The 22,338-nt window shown below is 45.2% G+C and overlaps 1 protein-coding gene across 2 annotated transcripts in view; it reads left to right on the plus strand.

Moving 5' to 3' along the window:
• XPO6 (exportin 6) overlaps nt 1-22,338 on the plus strand; it is a 73,699-nt gene that overhangs the window by 26,372 nt on the left and 24,989 nt on the right. For both annotated transcript variants that reach the window (XM_034420443.3, XM_034420442.3), the window contains exons 7-11: nt 2,688-3,141; nt 8,262-8,388; nt 11,599-11,708; nt 15,731-15,839; nt 18,103-18,195. In XM_034420443.3, coding sequence (XP_034276334.2) covers nt 2,688-3,141; nt 8,262-8,388; nt 11,599-11,708; nt 15,731-15,839; nt 18,103-18,195 — 893 coding nt within the window. The remainder of the gene's footprint in view (nt 1-2,687; nt 3,142-8,261; nt 8,389-11,598; nt 11,709-15,730; nt 15,840-18,102; nt 18,196-22,338) is intronic.

The raw sequence follows: 22,338 nt of genomic DNA on the forward strand, positions 1-22,338 counted from the left end.
ATACAACAAAACTTGAACGTTGTACAGAAATGGCTGTGGTGTAGCTTATTTTGACGATGTTGTTGCTATAGGGATAACAGTGACAGTAGGTTGTGGGGATTTGGTTGTGGTGGATTTGTGATGTATCCCAGGGCTTCTGGCCCTTACGAATTAGTGTTTTTCAACCTTGGCAGCTTTCAGATGTGTTGCTGGCTGGGGAATTCTGGGAGTTGAAGTCCACACATCTTCCAAGTTGCCAAGGTTGAGAAATGCTGCATTAGGGAGCCACATTGCAAGTTTGCTACTTGTCCGAGCAAACTTTCTGATGACTTCCACTGCCTGGCCTCTTTCTCGACAGACAGAGCAGTTCATCAGGCTGAGAAGCCTAAACCAGGGTACCATAATTCACGCTAATTAAAGCCATCCTACGAAATGGCAACGGCTTGCTGTCTCATTAGCACAGATTGCTCCTCACACGGACAGCCAGCGCAGGCTGTCAATTCATTAAAAAAAAGTAGGGCTCCTGCTCGATATTGGCTGCCCAGTTTTAATTAGGGGAGATCAGAAGCTCACTTCAGAAACATGAGATGGGGGGATGATTAAGCTGGTAACCCCGAAGGTCCTCTTCTGAATGACTTATTTCAAGAGCAAGTCAGCAGGATTTTCTGTCTATTCCACTAGGCTGCTGGGGTAAAAAAAAAAAAAAAGGATTCAGGGATACTTCGGCCTATGATTCTAATTAGGGATGTCAAACTCAAGGCCCACGGGGGCCAGATCCGGCCCATGGGGTGCTTAGATCTGGCCCCGGGGGACCACCCTGGAAACAGTGAAGGACTGGCCCGTGGTTCCTCTGCCAGCGAAAACGGAGGTTGGAGGGGCTGCGGGTGGCCCTCCCGACCTCCGTTTTCACTGGCAGAGGGCTGCAGGAGGCCGTCGCAGCCGAAAACGGAGCTCGGGAACCCGTTTTTGCCGGCAAAGTGCTCAGGCCACCACAGCACCCCCCCCCCCCCCGCATCAGAGTTTCTTGCAAAAATCAAATCCAGAAGCACACACAGATAACTGATTCAACAGGATTCATAAACTTCTTTATATACATAATAACAGATGAAATAAATTTTATAATACCAATAGTTGATTCTTCAACGTGGTAGAAAGTTACAAGCAGAACACAAGGCAGGACAGAAGAGTTAGTTTCATTTCAGCAGAGCAGACAAGCTCATACAGACAAGTTCAGTTTAGTTTCATTTTAGATCTGAGCACAGAGCAGGCAAGCAAGTCCAGACTTGTTTAGTTTCTGTTTCAGACCTTCTGCACAGACTCAGTTGCCTAAGCCACGCCCAGACTTCTTCCTTAAGTTTCTATTTCCAAATAAGCCTCATTGGCTGACCTGTTACCATGCCTTCCCATTGGCTGATCTATTCCAGTCCATGAATATTCATACTCTGACCCCCCTCCCCAACATGAGTGACGTCGAGCTGGCCACGTCCACTCTGTCCCCCCAAGGTCAATCACAACCCTGATGCGGCCCTCAATGAAATCGAGTTTGACACCCCTGCTCTAGTGGATCCTGCCAGGGGTGGGTTCTACTTACCTTTACTACCGGTTTGTAGTGGAGCCGCGTGCGGGTGCGCTCTTCTGCACAAGTACAGAAGCTTCTGTGCATGCACAGAAGCATTTTGATGACATTGGGGTCAGTGGGTAGAGCCTCCCACCGGTTTTACTACCAGTTCTATAGAACCGGTGCGAACCGGGGGCAACCCACCACTGGATCCTGCCTATTATGACCTCATGTCATGGACGTTTGTTAAGTGAGATTGAGTCACTTAAATCATCTCCATCCCACTGCTCTCCCTGGTACTGTCATTAAGCAGTGCACAAAGTGCCTTGGGTGAAGGAAGCCTAGTGCAGGCACTAGCACACCTGCCCCAAACCTTCCAAGGCTTCTCTCACCCCCAGTGACACCCCCTGTTCGGTTTCCCACCCCTTGGGGACCCCACAGAACCTGGGCCTGTTTCGCCCCTCATTGAATCGCCACAGTCCTTGGTCATAAGTAGCTTTTGGAGGACTGTCATAACTTTAAACAGTCGCTAAGTGACCGTTCATAAGTCGAGGACTACCTGCATAGTCTGGGAATTGAAGTCCGTACATCTGACAGTTGCCAAGGTTGAGAAACGCCTTGAAGAGACGTGGTGGCGCAGTGGTTAGAATGCAGTAATTGCAGGCTGACTCTGCATACTGCCAGCAGTTCGATTCTCACCGGCTCAAGGTTGACTCAGCCTTCCATCCTTTTGAGGTGGGTAAAATGAGGACCCAGATTGTTGGGGACGAGGCTGACTTTGTAAACCACTTAGAGAGGGTTGTAAAGCACTGTAAAACGATATATAAGTCTAAGTGCTGCTGCTATTGCTGTAGTTGATTGGATGTTGCATTAGGAGCCCTGGTGCCGCAGTTGTTAGATTGTGGTATTGCAGGCTGACTCTGCCCGCAGTCTGGAGTTCAATTCTGACTGGCTAAAGATTGACCCATCCTTCCATCCTTCCGAGGTGGGTAAAATGAGGACCCAGATTGTTGGGGGCCATGGGGTAATTCTGTAAACCGCTGTAAAGCACTGTGAAGCTATATGTAAGTCTTCAGTGCTATTGCTATATTGTTGGCAAATCTTAGCATGACCGGACTTAACTTGTACGCGTGTGCTTTTTCCTGTACAGGCGATCTCTTGAGTAGCCTATTGCAGAGTCCCAGTGTGGCCAAATTACTGAACCAGCCAATCCCCGTCCTTGACTCAGAGAGCGAATACGTTTGCTCCCTGGCTTTGGAGTGCCTAGCCCACCTCTTCAGCTGGATCCCTCTGTCGACCAGTATCACCCCATCCCTCCTCACCACCATCTTCCATTTCGCCCGCTTCGGCTGCGACACCCGCGGCAGGAAGATGTCCTCCATCAACGGCAGCAGCCAGAACGCCTCCTTGAGTCACGAGCGTGGCCAGCTGGGCGTGCTGGCCATGTCTTGCATCAACGAACTCATGTCAAAGAACTGTGTGCCTGTGGAATTCGAGGAGTACTTACTCCGGATGTTCCAGCAGACCTTCTACCTCCTCCAGAAGATCACCAAGGAGAACAACGCCCATTCGGTGAAGAGCCGGCTAGAACAGCTGGACGAGAGGTAAGGCTGGGCGAAATCAAGCCAACCGCTCTTCTAGTTTAATTTCAAGATGACTTTTGCCGATGACTTGTTATGCATGGTGTGTCTAATCGCCTTTTTTCAGAGTCCCAGGACGGAGGCGGGGAAAACAGCCAGGTAAGTGTGACCCAGGTACGTGGCCGTGGGGCGGTCAACTTTGGCAGAAACGAGTTTGTGGTGGCGTAGGAGTTGTGTTTCTTCTCCCACCCCCCACCCCCCTTCAAACCTCCCCCATTCGTTACAGTTTGGCTGCAGGTCTGAGGTGGTCCAAGATCTCAATTTGCTTCCATTCGGTTGTTGCTGTAAGCAGCCGAAGAGACGCGGTGAGGTAAAGGGATATTGGTGGTTTTCTGGTTGGCAAGGAAGGGGTGGATGGGCTCGGTTTGGAGGGAAGAGAAGAGGCCTTAGGAAGGTGTTTTTCTCCAAATTGGGTAGTCTCCTGAGGCAGAGGTGGTCTTCAGCAGGTTCTGACCAGTTCTGGAGAACCAGTAGCGGAAATTTTGAGTAGTTCGGAGAACCGGTAAATACCACCTCTGACTGGCCCCGCCCCCATCTATTCTCTGCCTCCCAAGTCCCAGCTGATCGGGAGGGAATGGGGATTTTGCAGTATCCTTCCCCTGGAGTGGGGAGGGAATGGAGATTTTACTGTATCCTTCCCCTGCCACGCCCACCGAGCCACGTCCACAGAACCGGTAGTAAAAAAATTTGAATCCCACCACTATCCTGAGGGCTGCATTGGCTAAGGGCGGCGGGAGATGCGGTCAGTTCTTCTCCAGGACAGCCTCTTGGAGAAAGGGAGGGCAGAATTTTAGTGTTGTTTTTTTTTTTCTTTCTTTTCAAAGCATTGTAGGAACAACTTCAGGTAGGGCAGTAGCTGGAATGAATTTAGCTGCTTGGAAATAAATTACGTCAGAAAAGCATTCCAAAAGCAGAGTCTGTTGTTTATTTCTGATTTCCTTCGGGAGTGGTGCGGTAGCCTAGAGGTGACGCTCTCGCCTGACAATCAGGAGACTGTGAGTTCGATCCTAAGTAGAGGCAGATATTTCTCTTTTCTGGGCACAATGAGTATATATCTGCTGAACAAAACTCCTCATTGGCAACAGGAAGGGCATCTGGCCAGTAAATACTCAGCTCCATTCCTTGCCCTGCAAGGGATTATGGGGTTGTTAAAAGAGGATGATGATTTCTGGTTTCCTTCTCCTTGCCAATGCCTTTTTTGACCAGATTCAGCCTGGATTTCGGTTTTTTTTTGTTTGCAGACTCCATCCAAAAAGCCTCCGGGCTTGTTTTGACAGCCGTTGAAGAAAGGGCCTAAAGCACAAAGGGAACATTTTAGGTTTTGGCAAGCGTTGTTGAAATGGAGGTTGGCAGGAGCGGTTACAGAATGCAGCCCTCGCATTTTACTGCTGATCTGCTGGGCATCCCATTCAGTCGTAGCTGGCAGGAAAATTTCTGCCTGCAGTCAAATGTTGATGGAATGTCGCTTTCTTTTTTTAAAAAAAAATGAAACAAACCAAAAACTCTTAGAAAGAAGCTGGTGTAGACTGTCGAGAGGGAGATTTTTCTTTAATATATGCGAGTGACTTGAGGACACCAGTCGGATCTTAACGATACCCAGTTAATCTCTCATCAGTTCTCATCTCTGGACCAGTGTTTCTCAACCTTGGCCGTTTTTAGATCTGTGGATATCAAGTCCCAGAATTCCACAGACAACTATGCTACTATGGAATTCTGGGAACTGAAGTCCAGATGCCCTGGAAATTGAAGTCCAGAAACACTTTTCTGGACCTTCTAGACCAGTGTTTCTCAACCTTGGAAGCTTGAAGATGGGTGGACTTCAACTCCCAGAATCCCCCAGGCAGCGCTGCTGGCTGGGGGATTCTGGGAGTTGAAGTCCACCCATCTTCAAGCTTCCAAGGTTGAGAAACACTGGTCTAGACCCATGGCTGGTATGGAATTCTGGGAGTTGAAGTCCACACATCTCAAAATGGCCAAGGTTAAGAAACACTGCGCTGGACCTTCTAACCTCTGGACCCCTATTTGATCTCTTCACGCCATATTTCTTTTCTAGAATTCTTTCCTAATCCAAAGAAGGGTGGGCTGATATTGAGTGAAATCTCTGTTAAACTTGGATGGTTGCCCTAGCAACTACAGCTGCTGTGGATTGGCTGAAGGGAGTGCTAAATTGGGAGGAAAAACAGGATGAGATTAAACCTTTCAAAAGCTGGTTGAAGTCTTCAAGCTGAGACTTTCTTCCCCATCTCCCTTGCTTGCTTTGCAAAATCCCACCAATTCCTTCCTTCATATTACCAGCAGCCCTTCTCTTCTTCCCTTCTGATGGACGTGGGACAATCTGAAAGCTAGTGCAGTCAGGGGATAAGAGTTCCTAAGAGTCGCAAGTCAGACAGTCCTGGTTTAAGGTCAGGATCTCAGCCCTGATTTAAGATTGGATCTCAGTTATGGTCCTTGTACGAGCCCTAGAGTTATTGGAGGATGAATAGAATAGAATAGAATAGAATAGAATAGAATAGAATAGAATAGAATTGAATTGAATTGAATTGAATTGAATTGAATTGAATTGAATTGAATTGAATTGAATTGAATTGAATTGAATTCTTTATTGGTCAAGTGTGATTGGACACACAAGGAATTTGTCTTTGGTGCATATGCTCTCAGTGTACATAAAGAAAAAATAAAATATATTCGTCAAGAATAAAAAGATAAATAAAATAAAAAGATACTTAGTGATAGCCAAGGTTACTAATAAGCTATCAAACTGAACTAGGAAACAAATAAAACAATATAAATTGAAAGATACAAGCAAGATGGTTATAGTAATAAGTGGGAAGAGATAGATACTAGTAAGGAAGAGAAGAATAATAGTAATACACTCTTAGTAAATTATTTGATAATGTTGTGGGAATTATTTGTTTAGCAGAGTGATGGCGTTCGGGAAAAAACTGTTCTTGTGTCTAGTTGTTCTGGTGTGCAGTGCTCTATAGCGTCGTTTTGAGGGTAGGAGTTGAAACTGTTTATGTCCAGGATGTGAGGGGTCTGTAGATATTTTCACAGCCCTCTTTTTGACTCCTGCAGTATACAGGTCCTCAATGGAAGGCAGGTTGGTAGCCATGGTTTTTTCTGCAGTTCTAACTATCCTCTGAAGTCTGTGTCTCTCTTGCTGGGACAGAACCAAACCAGACAGTTATGGAGGTGCAGATGACAGACTCAATAACTCCTCTGTAGAACTGAATCGGCAGCTCTTGGGGCAAAACAAGAACTGAGGTTAGAATTTTTTGGAGGATGTACAGAGAGAAGCATCTGAAAAGTCTTGAAAGGTGGAGGGGAAAATGCAACTGGAGCTATAGATGGCCCGTCAGCATTTCTCTTGCACCCCAAACCTTTTTCATGGGTGATTTTCTTTGCCATTTGGGGGATGTGAGCGACAAAATGCATGCTTTTAAGCTTGGCAGGGGCCTAGGACAATCATTTCTCTCCCGAGAACTCCCCAACCTGTACAAAACAGGTTGTTGGCTCCTCCTCTGATAGAAATTGTATAAAGTATTGCTTTCTTCAATATCAAATAAATGCACATTTATGATGATCGTGTCTAGCTTTGGAAAAGTGAAAATATGGGAATTGCTAAAAAAAAAAAAGTTTTACATTGTGACACCTTTAAATTTGGTGAGTGGAGTGAACATAGCTGAAAACCTTGAAGCTGTATTGTATGTTTTGTTTTGGTTTGGTTTTTTTTTTGCGTATTTCCTTTGCATAACCAGAATTTTCAGACTTGGCAGTTTTTATAAAGACCTGATAGGCCATTAGTTCTGCTTACAGATGGGGGATCAGACTGAATGAATGTTTGGGATGACAGCTTCATGTTTTCATTACCTCAGCGTTGTATTATTCTAACAGTTGGTTGGCTTTATGAAAGAAGACCCAGTATTTAGAGAATTAATTATGTCACAGGTTTTTTTTACTTTGAAAAGAAGGCTGTATACGCTCATGCTTAATGTCACACAATATCTAGACTAGTGTTCTGTTGGGAACTCTTAAGTTTGTTAGAAGGAAATCAATATCACGGCTTTCAACCTGCCCTCTGTTCAGGGTAGAAACTTCTGTTGGCAGCCAGCGGTGTTGTGGTCCGCCAGCAGCCTGAGGAGCTGGCAGCGGAGTCGGACAGTGAGGAGGCTGGGGAGGAACATGGGACAGTCCTGGAGTCTGGGGAAGGCCCGGATGAGGGCTCTGTGTCGGAGGCAGAGATGGGGCCAGGGCCATCTGGGAATGATGCGTGGACTCCGGAGCCCCCAGAGTCGGATAGCAGAGAGGCAGAGGAACAGGAGGAGCCTGTTCCTAGTGCACGCATGCGCAGAGCTGCCAGAAGGCAAGAGCAGCTAAAGCAAAAGGGACGATTCAGGAGTAAGGCTAGGAGATGATTGGCCCCTCCATAAGGCTTAAAAGAGAAACCGAGGCACTTGGGCCTTTTGCAGGAAAGCAATGTTGCTAACTCTGTTTCTAGTCAGCATCTTTTGTTTGTTTCTGAACTTAGTGGGGCTTTGCCAAGTAAGGCCTTTGGCAGGGTATCAAAGAAGATAAAGGTTGGTGATTATCCCGAAGGACTTCTTCCGAAGAACTTGTTTTGCTACTAATTGGGACTCAGTTGGGAATGAATGTAATTCTCAGCTGTTACAATAAAATAGGTTTGTTTGGGACTAATTGTGTCTTGTAATGACTCAGTAAGCCTAGATCACAACATGCTGTAGGTTCAAACTTGAACAGAATTCTTAACTAATCCAATTTCTCCACCCAGTATCAGCAACGGTGAAATGCTTAAACCATTAAGGGGGTTTCATTGTGGAAGCTCTTAGCAATATAAAGTTGCTTTTGAACAAGATCTTTTTCTGCTGTTTCAGGTAATAATGGAAGGAAGGGTTGCCCGCTGCATAGGTAATAACCGTAGAGCTTCCATTCAGTTGTTAAAAATGACGATGAATCTGTTTATCTTTTCAAAGAACAATCAAGTAGCTTTTAATTCGTTATTCTTTGTTGCTTTCTTAGCAATCTCCCCATTCGCTTACTGGTGTTCCTTCCTTTTTCTCTTGCAGCTACATAGAGAAGTTTACTGACTTTCTACGCCTTTTTGTGAGTGTCCACTTGAGAAGGATCGAGTCCTACTCGCAGTTCCCTGTGGTTGAATTCCTTTCACTGCTGTTCAAATACACCTTTCATCAGGTACTCCCTCCTTTGAAAAGGGCAGCTCTGTTCCCGTGTCGTGATCTCTGTCTTGCATAGAAATGTATTTCTGTGAAGGTGCAAAACTATTTTCTGTGTATTTGGGTTCAGCGGTTCTGCATGAGGAACTCTTGATTGGTTTTTTTCCTGTTTTGTTTATTAACCTTGTATTTCAAAATAGTGCCCACCTTTGATCGTCCTCTGCAAAAACCGTATGTATGTTTTCCCATCTTGGAGAAGATCTATCTATGTACAGGTAGTCCTCAACTTACAACAGTTCAAATACAACGGTCATTTAGTGACCGTTCAAAGTTATAACAGCTCTGAAAAAAGCAACTTGTGACCATTTTTCACACTTAACAACCATTGCAACATCCCCATGGTCAGGTGGTCAAAATTCAGGTGCTTGGCAACTGACTCATATTTATGTCAATTGCAGCATCCTGAGGTCATGTGATCATTTTGGGGTGACCTTCTGACAAAGTGTGATGATCCTGACTAACAAATCCAAGCAAATCAGAACTCTGAGGCTGAGGTCTTTCTCTAAGAACTTCTTTATTGGGTACATTATATCGGCACAATCAAATGGAAAACCAACTCTAACCCCGGTTTCTGTATAATTAAAAAGAGGAAATCGCTCCCTCCCCAAAAGTCACAGATCACGTTGGCCAGTTAGGTTAATTGGTGGGCTCCCCAGGCACTCCTCCCCGTCTCTATCCACCACCTGTAGAGATGACCTTGGTTCCCACGAGAAAGCTTGGTGTTTTGTCTAGCAATGCATTTCATCCTCCTCCCCCCTCCCCCGTCTCTGTGGCAACGGGAGAAATAGAAAAAAATGGCTGCTGCCAGGTTGGATTCAAAGATTGACACAAAGTCAGTGGGGAACTCAGATTCATTTAACAGCCGCGTTACTAAGTTAACAACTGCAGGGATTCCTTTAACAACCGTAGCAAGAAAAGTTGTAAAGTGGGGCAAAACTCACTTAGTCAATGTTTCACTTAGCAACAGAAATGTTGGGCTCAATGGGGTCGTAAGTTGAGGACTACCTGTAGACACCAAGAATCAACCCTTGGCATATAATTAGTCAGAATTGCAAAAAAAGACCCAACTCACCTGAGTAACCTGTGATGCTCGTGAAAGGTGAAAGGGAAGGAAAGAGGAAGAAAGCCAGGAACAAGACAGATGGACTTGATCAGAGTGACTATGGATGAACCATTGCAATCCCTGAAGGGCCAGGTTGGGGAAGGGTCCCTGTTGAGAATATCTAGGTGGTTGCTTAATGTTGACACTATAATGATGCCACCTAATCAGCGCAAAGACCCAGCTCTTTTCAGAAATCCATATTACTAGGAAAGTTGGAAGAAAAACAAAGAAAACGGCCAATAGCAAGGTGTAGGTACTCAATGAAAAGAGCAATGAATGTACCACCTGAGAGGCCTAAAAGGCCCAGTTGGGGACATTTTATCTTTGAGACAGTCAATCACTGTGGTTGCTAAGAGATGGCATTGACTTGATATCATGCAATCAATGCTTCAGAAATCCAATCTGTCAGCTAGAAAACCGGCAGCCCAGGTTCAAGACCCAAGCGCCACATGATGGGGCGAGTTCCCATCCTCACCTCAGCTCCTGCCAACCTAGCAGCTTGAAAGCATGCAAATGCGAGTAGATAAATAGGTACCACATCGGTGGGAAGGTAACAGTGCTCCGTGATGTCATCTTGGCCACATGATTGCGCAAATGTCTTCAAACTGCTGGCTCAAAGGCCTTGAAATGGAGATGAACACACACACTATATTTGGCAATGACTAGCGGAGTAAAATCTGCAGGGACTCCTTTACCTTTACCTAAAATTGAAGTCATAACTGATTGATTATGAACCACCAAGTCAGATTTGACTGTTAGCAGTTACCAATTTTCTCCAGGAGCGTCTCTCTCCAACTCAGGTCTTCCTAAGATGCACCCCTCACTGCTGTAATCAAACCTATAATCAGAGTCCTAGACCATTCTTCCTCAACCTTTAAGATAATGTGGACTTCGTGCTGGCTGGGGAATTCTGGGAGTTGAAGTCCACATGTCTTAAAGTTGCCACACAGTTAGACACTACTGCTTTAGAGCAATGCTCCCATTGGTTGTGGGTTGGGAAGATGGACCATTTCAACCAGCCAGGTAAAGGCGAGCTTTCCTTCCAAATATGATTCGTTGCACGACAGTGTGGAGATGTAGCTGTGCCTTTGTATAGTCCCCAATCAAATAAATAAGCAGAAAAGGAAGTTATTTCCATGGAATGTTGTAAACCAGTGGCCCATCCGTGTCCTACAGCTGAATAATAGAAGAATATCAGAGAATCCATGGGATTAGCAATAGCACTTCACACTGCTTTACATCTCTCTCTGAGCGCTTTACAGTGTCAGCCTATTACCCCCAACAATCTGGGTCCTCATTTTACTGACCTCGGAAGGATGGAAGTCTGAGTCAACCTTGTGCTGGTCAGGATTGAACTCCTGGCAGTGGGCAGAGTTAGCCTGCAATAGCAATAGCATTTAGACTTATATACCGCTTCATAGTACTTCACAGAGTGCTTTTACAGCCCTCTCTAAGCGGCTTACAGAGTCAGCACATTGCCCCCAACAATCTGGGTCCTCATTTTACCAACCTCGGAAGGATGGAAGGCTGAGTCAACCTTGAGCCCTGTGAGATTTGAACTGCCAAATTGCAGGCAACTGGCAGAAGTAGTTTGTTGTTATTGTTAGCTGTGAAGTCGTATCCGACCCATTGCAACCCCATGGACAACATTCCTCCAGGCCTTCCTGTCCTCTACCATCCTCTGGAGTCCATTTAAGCTCATGCCGACTGCTTCAGTGACTCCATCCAGCCACCTCCTTCTCTGCCGTCCCCTTCTTCTTTTGCCCTCAATCATTCCCAGCATTAGGCTCTTCTCCAGGGAGTCCTTCCTTCTCATTAGGTGGCCAAAGTATTTGAGTTTCCTCTTCAGGATCTGGCCTTCTAAAGAGCAGTATTCTAACTATTTTGCCACCACGGAGCTGAGAGATGCTCCAGGTTTATTCAGAATGTGCCCCTTAAAAAGAAAACAAAACCTCTGAATAGGACAGGAAAACTTAAGTTTGTTTTTTAATGAAATGACTTACAAATGTGTCTGTTCCATCACCAGTTGTGTGGCTAAACAACCTGTTTTTCATGTGCCTTTTTCAGCCCACGCATGAAGGTTACTTTTCCTGCTTAGACATCTGGGCTCTGTTTTTGGACTATTTGACCAGTAAAATAAAGAATCGCTTGGCAGATAAAGAAGCAGTACTCAACAGGTAAGCCACCGAGTTTACTGTTCAGGTAGGGTACCAAAAAAAAAGACATGTTTTGATTATTTGACTCAGTGTTTTTTTTTGCAGTGCTATTCCCCTGTCTGTCTCCCTTGAAGGTTTCAAGGTCCTTGGCAGGGATGCTCAGAACAGTGAAGGTCTTTTAGCTATGTGCTTTGTGTTTGGACAATTACGGCCTCTAAACACAAGCATCAAGGTATCAATACCAAAGGTGTATTCTCACAGAATCTCTCTGTCATTGCTCTGTGGTACCCATCTTGCCTTCAGACATTCTGAAACATATAAGGAACGGTTGCTTGAATTGGGTATGTCTAGTTTAATGAAAAGAAGGATTAGGGGAGACATGATAGCAGTGTTCCAATATCTCAGGGGCTGCCACAAAGAAGAGGGAGTCAACCTATTCTCCAAACCAAAACTTGCCTCCAGAACTTGTGAACGCTCCAACACTGGAAGTTTTTAAGAAGAGATTGGATAACCATTTGTCTGAAGTGGTATAGGGTTTCCTGCCTAAGCAGGGGGTTGGACTAGAAGACCTCCAAGGTCCCTTCCAACTCTGTTATTCTATTCTATTCTATTCTATTCTATTCTATTCTATTCTATTCTATTCTATTCTATTCTATTCTATTCTATTCTAGTACAGGTAGTCCTCCACTTACAACAGTCCATTTTGTGACCGTTCAAAGTTACAACATAAGTGACTTATGGCCATTTTTCACATTTTCAACCGTTGTAGCATCCCGACTGTCACAGGATCAAAATTCAGGTGCTTGACTGCTGACTCCCAACGGACGCCGTGTCCCGGGATCACATGATCCCCTTTTGCGACCTCCCGACAAGCAAAGTCAGCGGGGAAGCCAGATTCACTTCACAAAGTGGCTTACTAACTTTTCGCCTGCAGTGATTCACTTAACAGCTGTGGCAAAGAAAAGCCGTAAACTGTGGCAAAACTCACTTAACAGATGCCTCCCTTCACAAACAGAAATTTGGGGCTCAGTTGTGGTCGTAAGTCGAGGACTGCCTGTATTATTTGCTTGGGAAAGATTGAAGCAACCATAGTCCATGCATGTGGAATTACAGTCGGCACGTGGAATTATGAGTTGTTTCACTTGAAACCACTGGTAGGAGTCAGTCTGGAATGCGCAGCATCTTAAATACATATTAAATATCCAGTAAGTGCATCCTCCAGTCCTCAAGCACTCCCTGTAGTAAGTTTGAGAACAAAAAAGCTAATGTATCAGAGGACAATGTTGTGGTCTGGCCCATTAAGCCTGGAACAATTCTTAACAGATTCTTTCAATCTGAGTTTTATAGAATAATAGAATTCTTTATTAGCCAAGTGTGATTGGACACACAAGGAATTTGTCTTGGTGCATACGCTCTCAGAGTACATAAAAGACAAGATACATTCGTCAAGAATCATAAGGTACAACACTTAATGATAGTCATAGGGTACAAATAAGCAATCAAATCATACTAGGAAACAACCAATATAAATCGTAAGGATGCAAGCAACAAAGTTACAGTCATGCAGTCATAAGTGGGAGGAGATGGGTGATAGGAACGATGAGAAGATTAATAGTAATGCAGACTTAGTAACTAGTTTGACAGTGTTGAGGGGATTATTTGTTTAGCAGAGTGATGGCATTCGGGAAAAAACTGTCCTTGTGTCTAGTTGTTCTGATGTGCAGTGCTCTGCAGCCTCGTTTTGAGTTGAAACAGTTTATGTCCAGGATGTGAGGGGTCTGTAGATATTTTCCCAGCCCTCTTTTTGACTCGTGCAGTACTCATGTCCTCAATGGAAGGCAGGTTGGTAGCCATTGTTTTTTCTGCAGTTCTAATTATCCTGTGAAGTCTGTGTCTCTCTTGTTGGGTGGCAGAGCCAAACCAGACAGTTATGGAGGTGCAGATGACAGACTCAATAATTCCTCTGTAGAACTGGATCAGCAGCTCCTTGGGCAGTTTGAGCTTCCTGAGTTGGCGCAGGAAGAACATTCTCTGTTGTGCTTTTCTGATGACGTTTTTGATGTTAGCTGTCCATTTTAGGTCTTGCGATATGATAGAATCTAGAAATTTGAAGGTCTCTACTGTTGATACTGTGTTGTCTAGTATTGTAAGAGGTGGTAGAAGATGACTTCGAACGGAGCAAACCGGAGCCAGCCGAGCCAGCTGTCCCTGTAATAGCGAGGCACGAACAAGCAGAAATAAGTCTGCATTCCTATTTGTGTGGAAGAGCCTTTCTTTTGCTGTAGCTCTTCCCGCAATCATGGGAACAGGAAATGTAAAGTGAATGTTTACATGTAAATGAGAGGGCAGTTGCAACACAGGGCCAGCGTTCGAGACTTCTGCTTAGCGTAGCCACTTCACCGCTTTGTGTATTCATTAGAGCATCGTATTTGCATGATCCCGGGATCACCAAGGCTGCCAGTTGCCTTATTCGGCTCCCTGCCTGACCGGTACCATTACTATGATCCAATTCAGATCAGCGTCTTATTCAGATCAAAACTCAAGACGCTTGGCAACTTGGTTCACATTTATGACAGTCGCAGTGGCCCTCAGAGTCACGTGATCCCCTCGTGGGATCTTCTGACAAGCAAAAGACAACGGGGAAGGCCAGATTCACTTAACAACTGGGTTACTCACTTATCAACTGCAGTGATTCACATACAGTAGTGGCCAAAATTGTGGAAACCTTTTGGGGAAAGTGTATTTTCTAAAACTAGCTAATAACACCACTTTTTTTTTTATTTTTTTATTTTTAGTAGTACCATACAATTATATATCAATGGGAAGATAATTTAATCAAGAATGTAATGCAGTAACTTTTAGGAAGGATTTGCTCTTAGAATAGCAGTTGCAGTATAAAGAAGAAAAGTGAAACACGTAGACAAAACAAGATATACAAAAATGATCACCATGTCAGTTAATACTTAGTTGGGTAACCTTTAACATGAATAACAGCCTTACAACGTCTTCCCATGGAGCGAACCAAGTCTGTTAGTTCTGCAGCTGTTCTAATGTGAAACCGAGATTGAAGGATGGCTTCTATTAACTGGGTTTTATTGCTGGATCGCTTCTGACTCACCAGTTTCTTTAGTCGGCTCCAGTGGTGGGTTATCCCCGGTTTGGACCGGTTTGCAAGAACCGGTAGTAAAACCGGTGGGAAGCTCCCCCACCAATCCGGATGTCGTCAGGAAGCTTCTGCGCATGCCCGTGCAGTCCCATTGCGAACCGGTAGTAAAAATAAGTAGAACCCACCCCTGATCGGCTCCATAGATTTTCAATTGGGTTAAGATCTGGGCTATTCCCAGGCCATTCCAGCAGTGGAATAGGATTATCTTGAAACTCAAAAAAAAAAAAAAAAGTGTTATTAGCCAGTTTCCACAATTTTAGCCAGTACTGTAACAACCGTGGCAAGAAAGGTTGTAAAACAGGGCAAAACTCACTCCACAAAAGAAATTTGGGGGCTCCGTTGTGGTCGTAAATCGAGGACTGCCTGTCCTTCTAGCCCAGGAGAGAATGGCCTGAGCGTTTTTGTCCTACAGGTGTTTGTCCTACAGAAACAAGCCCCAGAGCCTGATCTATTCTCACAGGAGACGAGCGACATCGGAATAAGCTTCAAAAAGCTTCCAATCCCCGAGAATTTTTTTTCATTTTTTTTAAAGGCTCTGGTTCACTAATGGCTTCCAGGGACCCGGTGTCCTCAGTATGGGATGAATCTCAATAAATTGGGAACTTCTCTTTGTTTTGCAAAATTCAGAGCAGGCCACGTTGCCTGCACACACACACGATGCTTTGAGGAAACCCTTCAATTAAGTTCACGAACAGAAAACGGGGTTTCGAACAAGTCGGGTTGCCGTCTACTTGGCGATTTCCTCTTTCCAGCAGGGCCAGCTGGAATATTTGCTTGCAACACGTGAGGTCACACAGGCCTTTTCTTTCTTTCTTCCTGCTTCTTTCCTCATTTTGGACCGTTTTGCTTTCTCTCTCTCCCCCCCCCCCCCCCACAGGTACGAGGACGCTTTGGTTTTGCTGCTGACCGAAGTACTAAACCGAATACAGTTCAGGTACAACCAGGCCCAGTTGGAAGAGCTGGACGACGAGACGCTGGATGATGATGTAAGAAACGGAGTCCTTGAAGCAGGGGTGAAATGTAAAATTTGTTTCTACCGGTTCTGTGGGCGTGGCTTGGTGGTGGTGGGGGTAATGTGATGGTGGGCGTAGCCAACTTTTTTTTTTTTTTACCTTTCAAAGCATTTTTTCTAATGCTTTGAAAAGCCTCTGCTGATCAGGCAACTCAGCTGGGATCGTCAGAGAGGATTTTTAAAAAATACCTCTCTGACGATCCCAGCTGAGTTGCCTAATCAGCAGAGAGGTATTTTTTAAAAATTTATTATCAGGCAACTCAGCCAGAATCGTCAAGAGACTTTTCAAAGCATTTGTTTTACCACCTCTTCGGCCAAGAGGTTGCAGAAAAAATGCTTTTAAGAGTAAAAAAAAGAAAAGCCTCTGATGATCGTGCGGCTCAGCTGGGCATGGGGGGTGGGGGGCGCGCAGGGATTTTTGTTACTGGTTCTCTGAACCACCCACCACCATCGGTACCGGATCGGGCGATCCGATCTGAACTGGGAGGATTTCACCCCTGCCTTGAAGGCATGAGATTGGGATGGGGGGGGCAGCCCATAGGCCAAAGTCTCCCAGGGTTCCCACACACACATACACACATACACAGCATCCCTTTTGCAACTTTCTTTTTTTTAAAAAAAATAATATTTATTAAATTTCCAAAGATTAAAATACACAGTACAAAAAGAAACATAATACACAAAAAAAACAAGACACACAAAAGAAATATAAACAAACAAAAACAAACGTATCAGATTTTCAATACTAGCAACAACTTTTCTGCATCGGTATCTCTAACCTATTTAACCTCTTTACACAAAATATCTCTATCTTAAATTTACATCCTTGTTTAATTTATCTTAACTTCTACTTACAATTCGATCTCATAACAAAAGTATCCCTTAAGTTTTATGTTTACTCTCCAGCCATTTATTCCATATTAAATAGTACTCGGAGTCCTCCCTCTCCCTTTTGCACCTTTCAAAGGATGCCCCAAAGGTGCTTTTTTCCCCCCAGAAGGCAACTGAACTTTTCCTTGAAGACCTTTCCCTTCTCATCCAAGAACCTTCTTCGGTTCTGACTGAACGGTGGCGTGTGGAAGGATAAAGCTTCTCGGATGAGAAGCGAAACGTCTTCAAGAAAAACTCAAAGGAAGCCCAGTTGCCTTTGGAAAAAAGCACCTTTGGGACAACCCTGTAGACACTGGGGACCGTATCGTGAGACTAAAAGTGTAATGAAGAGACCCGTCCTCAGAATAAAGGCAGTAAAATATGTACCCAATAGAGAATGATGCAAATGAAGATTCTGTTAAGATTCTCCAAACCCAAGGATCTAATTCAGGGGTGACAAACTCAAGGCCTGCGGGCCGCATCTGGCCTGCGATGTGGTTGGATCCAGCCTGTGGGGCCATCCTGGAAAACGTAAGGGGCCGGCCCATGTCGCTTCGGCCAGGTCTACCCAATGCAAACAGGAAACTTCAGCGTCGCTTCGGCCCTGTCTACCCAAGGGAAAGAGGAAACATGCCAGCAGTTTGGAGAGTGGTGTCAAACTGGCCACGCCCATCCAGCTGGCCACATCCACCCAGTCGGCCACGCCCAGCACGTCGTGTCAAGCTGGCCACACTCACCCAGGCAGCCACACCCAGCAAGTGGCCTCAAGCTGGCCATGCCCACCCAGTTGGCCACGCCCACCCAGTCTCCCCAAGGTCAACCACAGCCCTGATGCGGCCCTCAGTGAAATTGAGTTTGACACCCCTGATCAAACTCCTGTTGCGCTGAAGGGAAATGAGATAAAATAGACTGTTCCATTTCAGATCAGCGGTCCCCAACCTTTTGGGCACCAGGGACCGGTTCCGTGGAGAGAGGTTTTTCCGCGGAGTGGAGAGAAAGTGGTTTCACATGCTGCCTGCATTATGAAGATGGGGGGGCTTCGCTTATTTGCATGGACCTGTTTTTGGCATGCTACGGACCAGTGCCAGTCCATGAACTGGGGATTGGGGACCCCTGCTTTAGATCACAGATGGGTAACATCATCTTTAAACCATCCACCATGCTGAAAATATTTCCCATGATTTGGAAACTAGCATGGGGAGATTAGAACCTTTCTCTTTGGAGCTGTTTTGACTTCATAATATAATTGCTTTTCTCCCCCCCCCCCCATTGTTCCAATAAGGTTCCAGGTTTAGAGTTAAGAGCCTGACTTTGAAGGAAATTTTAAAAAATGGCAGATTACGTCTTTGTTTTTACCCCCTTAACAGCAACAGACCGAATGGCAGCGGTATCTCCTTCAGAGCTTAGAAGTTGTGGCCAAAGTTATGGAGCTTTTGCCAACTCATGCCTTCTCTACGCTGGTAAGTGGACGGAGTGAATATCATAAAATAATAAAGAGCTGAGAGGGACCTTAGAGGCCATCTAGTCAATCAGTTTATTACTGTCTTAGGCCAGAGACCAGAACAAATAAAAATGCATGACGGTGTCCCCTTAGACTTGCAAAATATGCCAAATTCAGCAGAATTACCTTCCAACAAGGGCTCCTACCGAGAACTCATACTGACAATACAAAGACCAGTGCAAGAAAAATACCTTAAGCATTATGTCATGGAAGGTAGCTGGGTGATACCGTTTTAGAGGCTTAAATTACCGTATTTTTCGGACTATAAAATGCACCGGACTAAGACGCACCTAGATTTAGAAGAGGAAAACAACAACGAAAAAAGGTTTTGGCCTCCATGTGTCCCATTTTCAGGCCCTTTTTCTGGCCTTTTCCAGCCTTTTTTCTGCCCATTTTTGAGGCTTTTTCCACTCCATTTTTTAGGCTTTTTCCACCCCGTTTTTAGGCTCTTTTCAGCCTGTTCTTTTTGGGGGGAGGGAAACAGGTCGAAAAAAGCCTTGAAAACGGGGTGGAAAAAGCCTCAAAAACGGGGTGGAAAAAGCCCCGAAAATGGGCCAAAGAAAGCCTTGAAAATGGGCCAAAGAAAGCCTTGAAAATGGGCCAAAAAAAGCCTCAAAAACGGCTGAAAAAAGCCCCGAAAATGGGCCAAAAAAGGGCCCCAAAACAGGGCATGCAGAGGCCAAAAAATGGGCGGCGAGTGGGCGGGACTTCGACAGTATTCGGTCTATAAGATGCACAGACATTTTCCCCCTTTTGGGAGACAAAAAAGTGTGTCTTATAGTCCAAAAAATACAGTACTCTGATCCTGTGATAGATAAGGATATAATTTAGATGCAAGGGACTTGGAGCGCGGATGACCTCCTGCTAAAGGGTTATCAGTCACATAAGCTAGAAGCAAGGCCAGGCAGAGGCCCAGGAAGCCTGAAGGGAGGGCCATCTAGTCCTATTCCCTGCAGGATACACTAAAGCAGTCTTTCTCAGCCTTGGCAACTTTAAAGGGTGTAGGACTTCAACTCCCAGAATTCTTCAACCAGCATGTCTCAGGCTGTCAATGCTACCTGGCAGGGATGGAACCTGGCCTGCCATTTGGATGTGGCTTGCTCTGGGCGCTCATTGCTTTCTTCTGATTCATTTAATTTTATTCCATATTTTTCAGCCTTGGGAACTTTTAAAATGGTGGACTTCAATTCCCAGAATTCCCCAGGCAGCTATGGGGAGCCCACACCTCTTAGAAGTTCCCATGGTTGAGAAACACTTGGTAGCGCCACGGTGGCACAGTGGTTAGAGTGCAGTACTGCAGGCTACTTCTGCTGGCTGCCTGCAAATTTGGCAGTTCGAATCTCACCAGGCTCAAGGTTGACTAAGCCTTCCATCCTTCCGAGGTTGGTAAAATAAGGACCCAGATTGTTGGGGATAAGAGGCTGACTCTGTAAACCGCTTAGAGAGGGCTGTAAAGCGGTATATAAGTCTAAGTGCTATTGCTATAGAACTAGAAGTTTAATTTTTTTCCCCCAACTCGCCATGGAAAGCATCGTGCTAAAAAGTTTATCGTGCCTAAAATGAGGTGGTAAGAAATCAAGCGAGAGTATTTGGCAAACTTTTATACAGAGAAGATTTGAGGGAAATTCCGATCTGGGAACCCAAATAGATAAAAGCAACTTCGTTTTTAGGCCTCTGTAAAACTCCCAACTGTTCCCACCGGTTTACTACTTAACCACCGTGGAAGTGCTTCCTTTTCACTAGTTTCCAATGTGTTCTCCTTCCTTATTTGCGATATGCTCACGTGATTGTTTTTTTCAGCATGTTCGGTTTGTTTGTTTTGTAACTTTTTGAATCTCACGTCCCTGTTCCAATAACATTGGAAACATGTGATTAGCCACCGTGCAGATAATAAAAGCAAGCTTGAGAAATGAAAGCCGCTCTGTGTTTCTTCCTATTAGTGGACGGATGGATCTTTGCGGGCACATGCCACGTCCTGTTGAGTGGAAGGGCATTTCCCAATATCTTGCACGCTAGAACGAAAAAGAAACAGCAATGTTTTCTTTTTTGTTACTTCTGGAGAGTGTTCCTGCATTGTGATTTTGTTTCTTTTCCCACTTGCTACCCAAGGGTAACTTCCTTGCCTTATTTTACTACGGGAGTGAAGTCCGTTATTATGTCCGTTCTAATCTTTGAGTGCATCATAGAGTTTTGATCCAAGGGTCTCTTAATTCACATTTTAATACCAAATCTATTCTGATAAACTTTGTCCTTGACCCAGGGGTTCGCAGGGGTTCAGGAGAACCTCTAGCTAAAATTCTGTGCAGTTCGGATAACCCCCAAATCCCACTCCTGGATGGCCCCGCCCACCCCACCCCTCCCAGGAGTCCCCACGCGGCCCGTTTTGGATCCAGGCAAGTGCAGGGGGTGCACGGAGGCTCGGGAAGGGTGAAAAATGGGCCTAACTCCAGAGGGCCTCCAGAGCCTGGCGAGGCCGTTTTTGCCCACCCGGAGGCTCGAGGAAAGCCTCCGGAGCCCGTGGAGGGCAAAAATGCCCCCCCCAGCCCCCATGGTGCAGGAGGCCAACTAGGCCATGCCCATCCAGCAACCGGGCAAAGAACCCCTTGCTATAATTTTTGAAACCCACCCCTGCCTTGACCCAAAGGTGCTTTTTCAAGAAGCAACTGGACTTTCTGGTTTTTCTTTGAAGACGTTTCGCTTCCCATCCAAGAAGCTTCTTCAGCTTTGAAGCTTGGATGAGAAGCGAAACGTCCCCATGGACAACGTGCCTTCCTGTCCTCTACCGGAGGCCATTTAAACTCACGCCGGCTGCTTCAGTGACTCCATCCAGCCACCTCGTTCTCTGCCGTCCCCTTCTTCTTTTGCCCTCAATCGTCTCCAGCGTTAGACTCTTCTCCAGGGAGTCCTTCCTTCTCATTAGATGGCCAAAGTATTTGAGTTTCCTCTTCAGGATCTGGCCTTCGAAAGAGCAGTCAGGGTTGATCTCCTCTAGGATTGACCGGTTGGGTCGCCTTGCAGTCCAAGGGACTCGTAGAAGTCTTCTCCAGCACCAGAGTTCAATTACGGACATAAGTCTCAAAGACTACCTTTATGGGAAAATTTTGCAAAAATAAAACAGGACAGCTGGAAGCAAACCATAGGAAGTCAGCCTAATGTTGGTTTAACTAGGTTCCTGGAAAGAAAAGCTGATTATGATTCCTGTGCTGTACGTTTCATAATCATCTCCTGCTGAGAAACTGGGGCATACCTGCCAGCTTCCATCACGGTCCTTGCCTTGAAATTATCGCTTTAAAATTCTTGGTTGTGACAAGCACATCTTGCAGAGACCAGGGGGTTTCCCCACTGTTTCTCCCCATTGCTTAAAAAGGACGAGATGACTTTTCCTGCAGGGAACTAAATCACTCCAGACATTTTATTTATTTATTCAATACCTGCTGTGTTGAGAGAGAGAAGCTTGTGGCAATCTATAATAGAACAGCCTTAAATCTCTAATGAAACAGTCTAAATAATTTCACATGGCAATAATCCATGATTAAAAATACAGATAAAAATCAGAAAACTACCTGTCGAAAAGCAACAAAATTAATGGCGTGTGTCAATGTAGCCTAAAGATGACAAGGCTTTAAATTGGTGGTTCCAGGTTTAAAACGTCCTTTTTACAATGAATTTCCAAGGTGACTTTAAATAAGACATGGTGAAGGTCAGACTGGAAAATACTTCTTCCTCTTGAGAAATGTTTTCCCAGTGATTTTGCCCTGAAAGAACTATGCTTGTCTGGAAATAATCAAAATTGTGTCCCAAAGGTGCTTTTTCAAAAGGCTTGTTGTTAATAGTGAAGTCATGTCCGACACATCGCGACCCCATGGACAACGTTCCTCCAGGCCTTCCTGTCCTCTACCATCCTCTGGAGTCCATTTAAGCTCACGCTGATGGCTTCAGTGACTCCATCCAGCCACCTCGTTCTCTGCCGTCCCCTTCTTCTTTTGCCCTCCATCGTTCCCAGCATTAGGCTCTTCTCCAGGGAGTCCTTCCTTCTCATTAGGTGGCCAAAGTATTTGAGTTTCCTCTTCAGGATCTGGCCTTCTAAAGAGCAGCCAGGGTT

This window comes from Pantherophis guttatus, chromosome 14 (genome assembly GCF_059756535.1).
Source record: "Pantherophis guttatus breed Tessera chromosome 14, ASM5975653v1, whole genome shotgun sequence".
NCBI lineage: Eukaryota > Metazoa > Chordata > Lepidosauria > Squamata > Colubridae > Pantherophis > Pantherophis guttatus.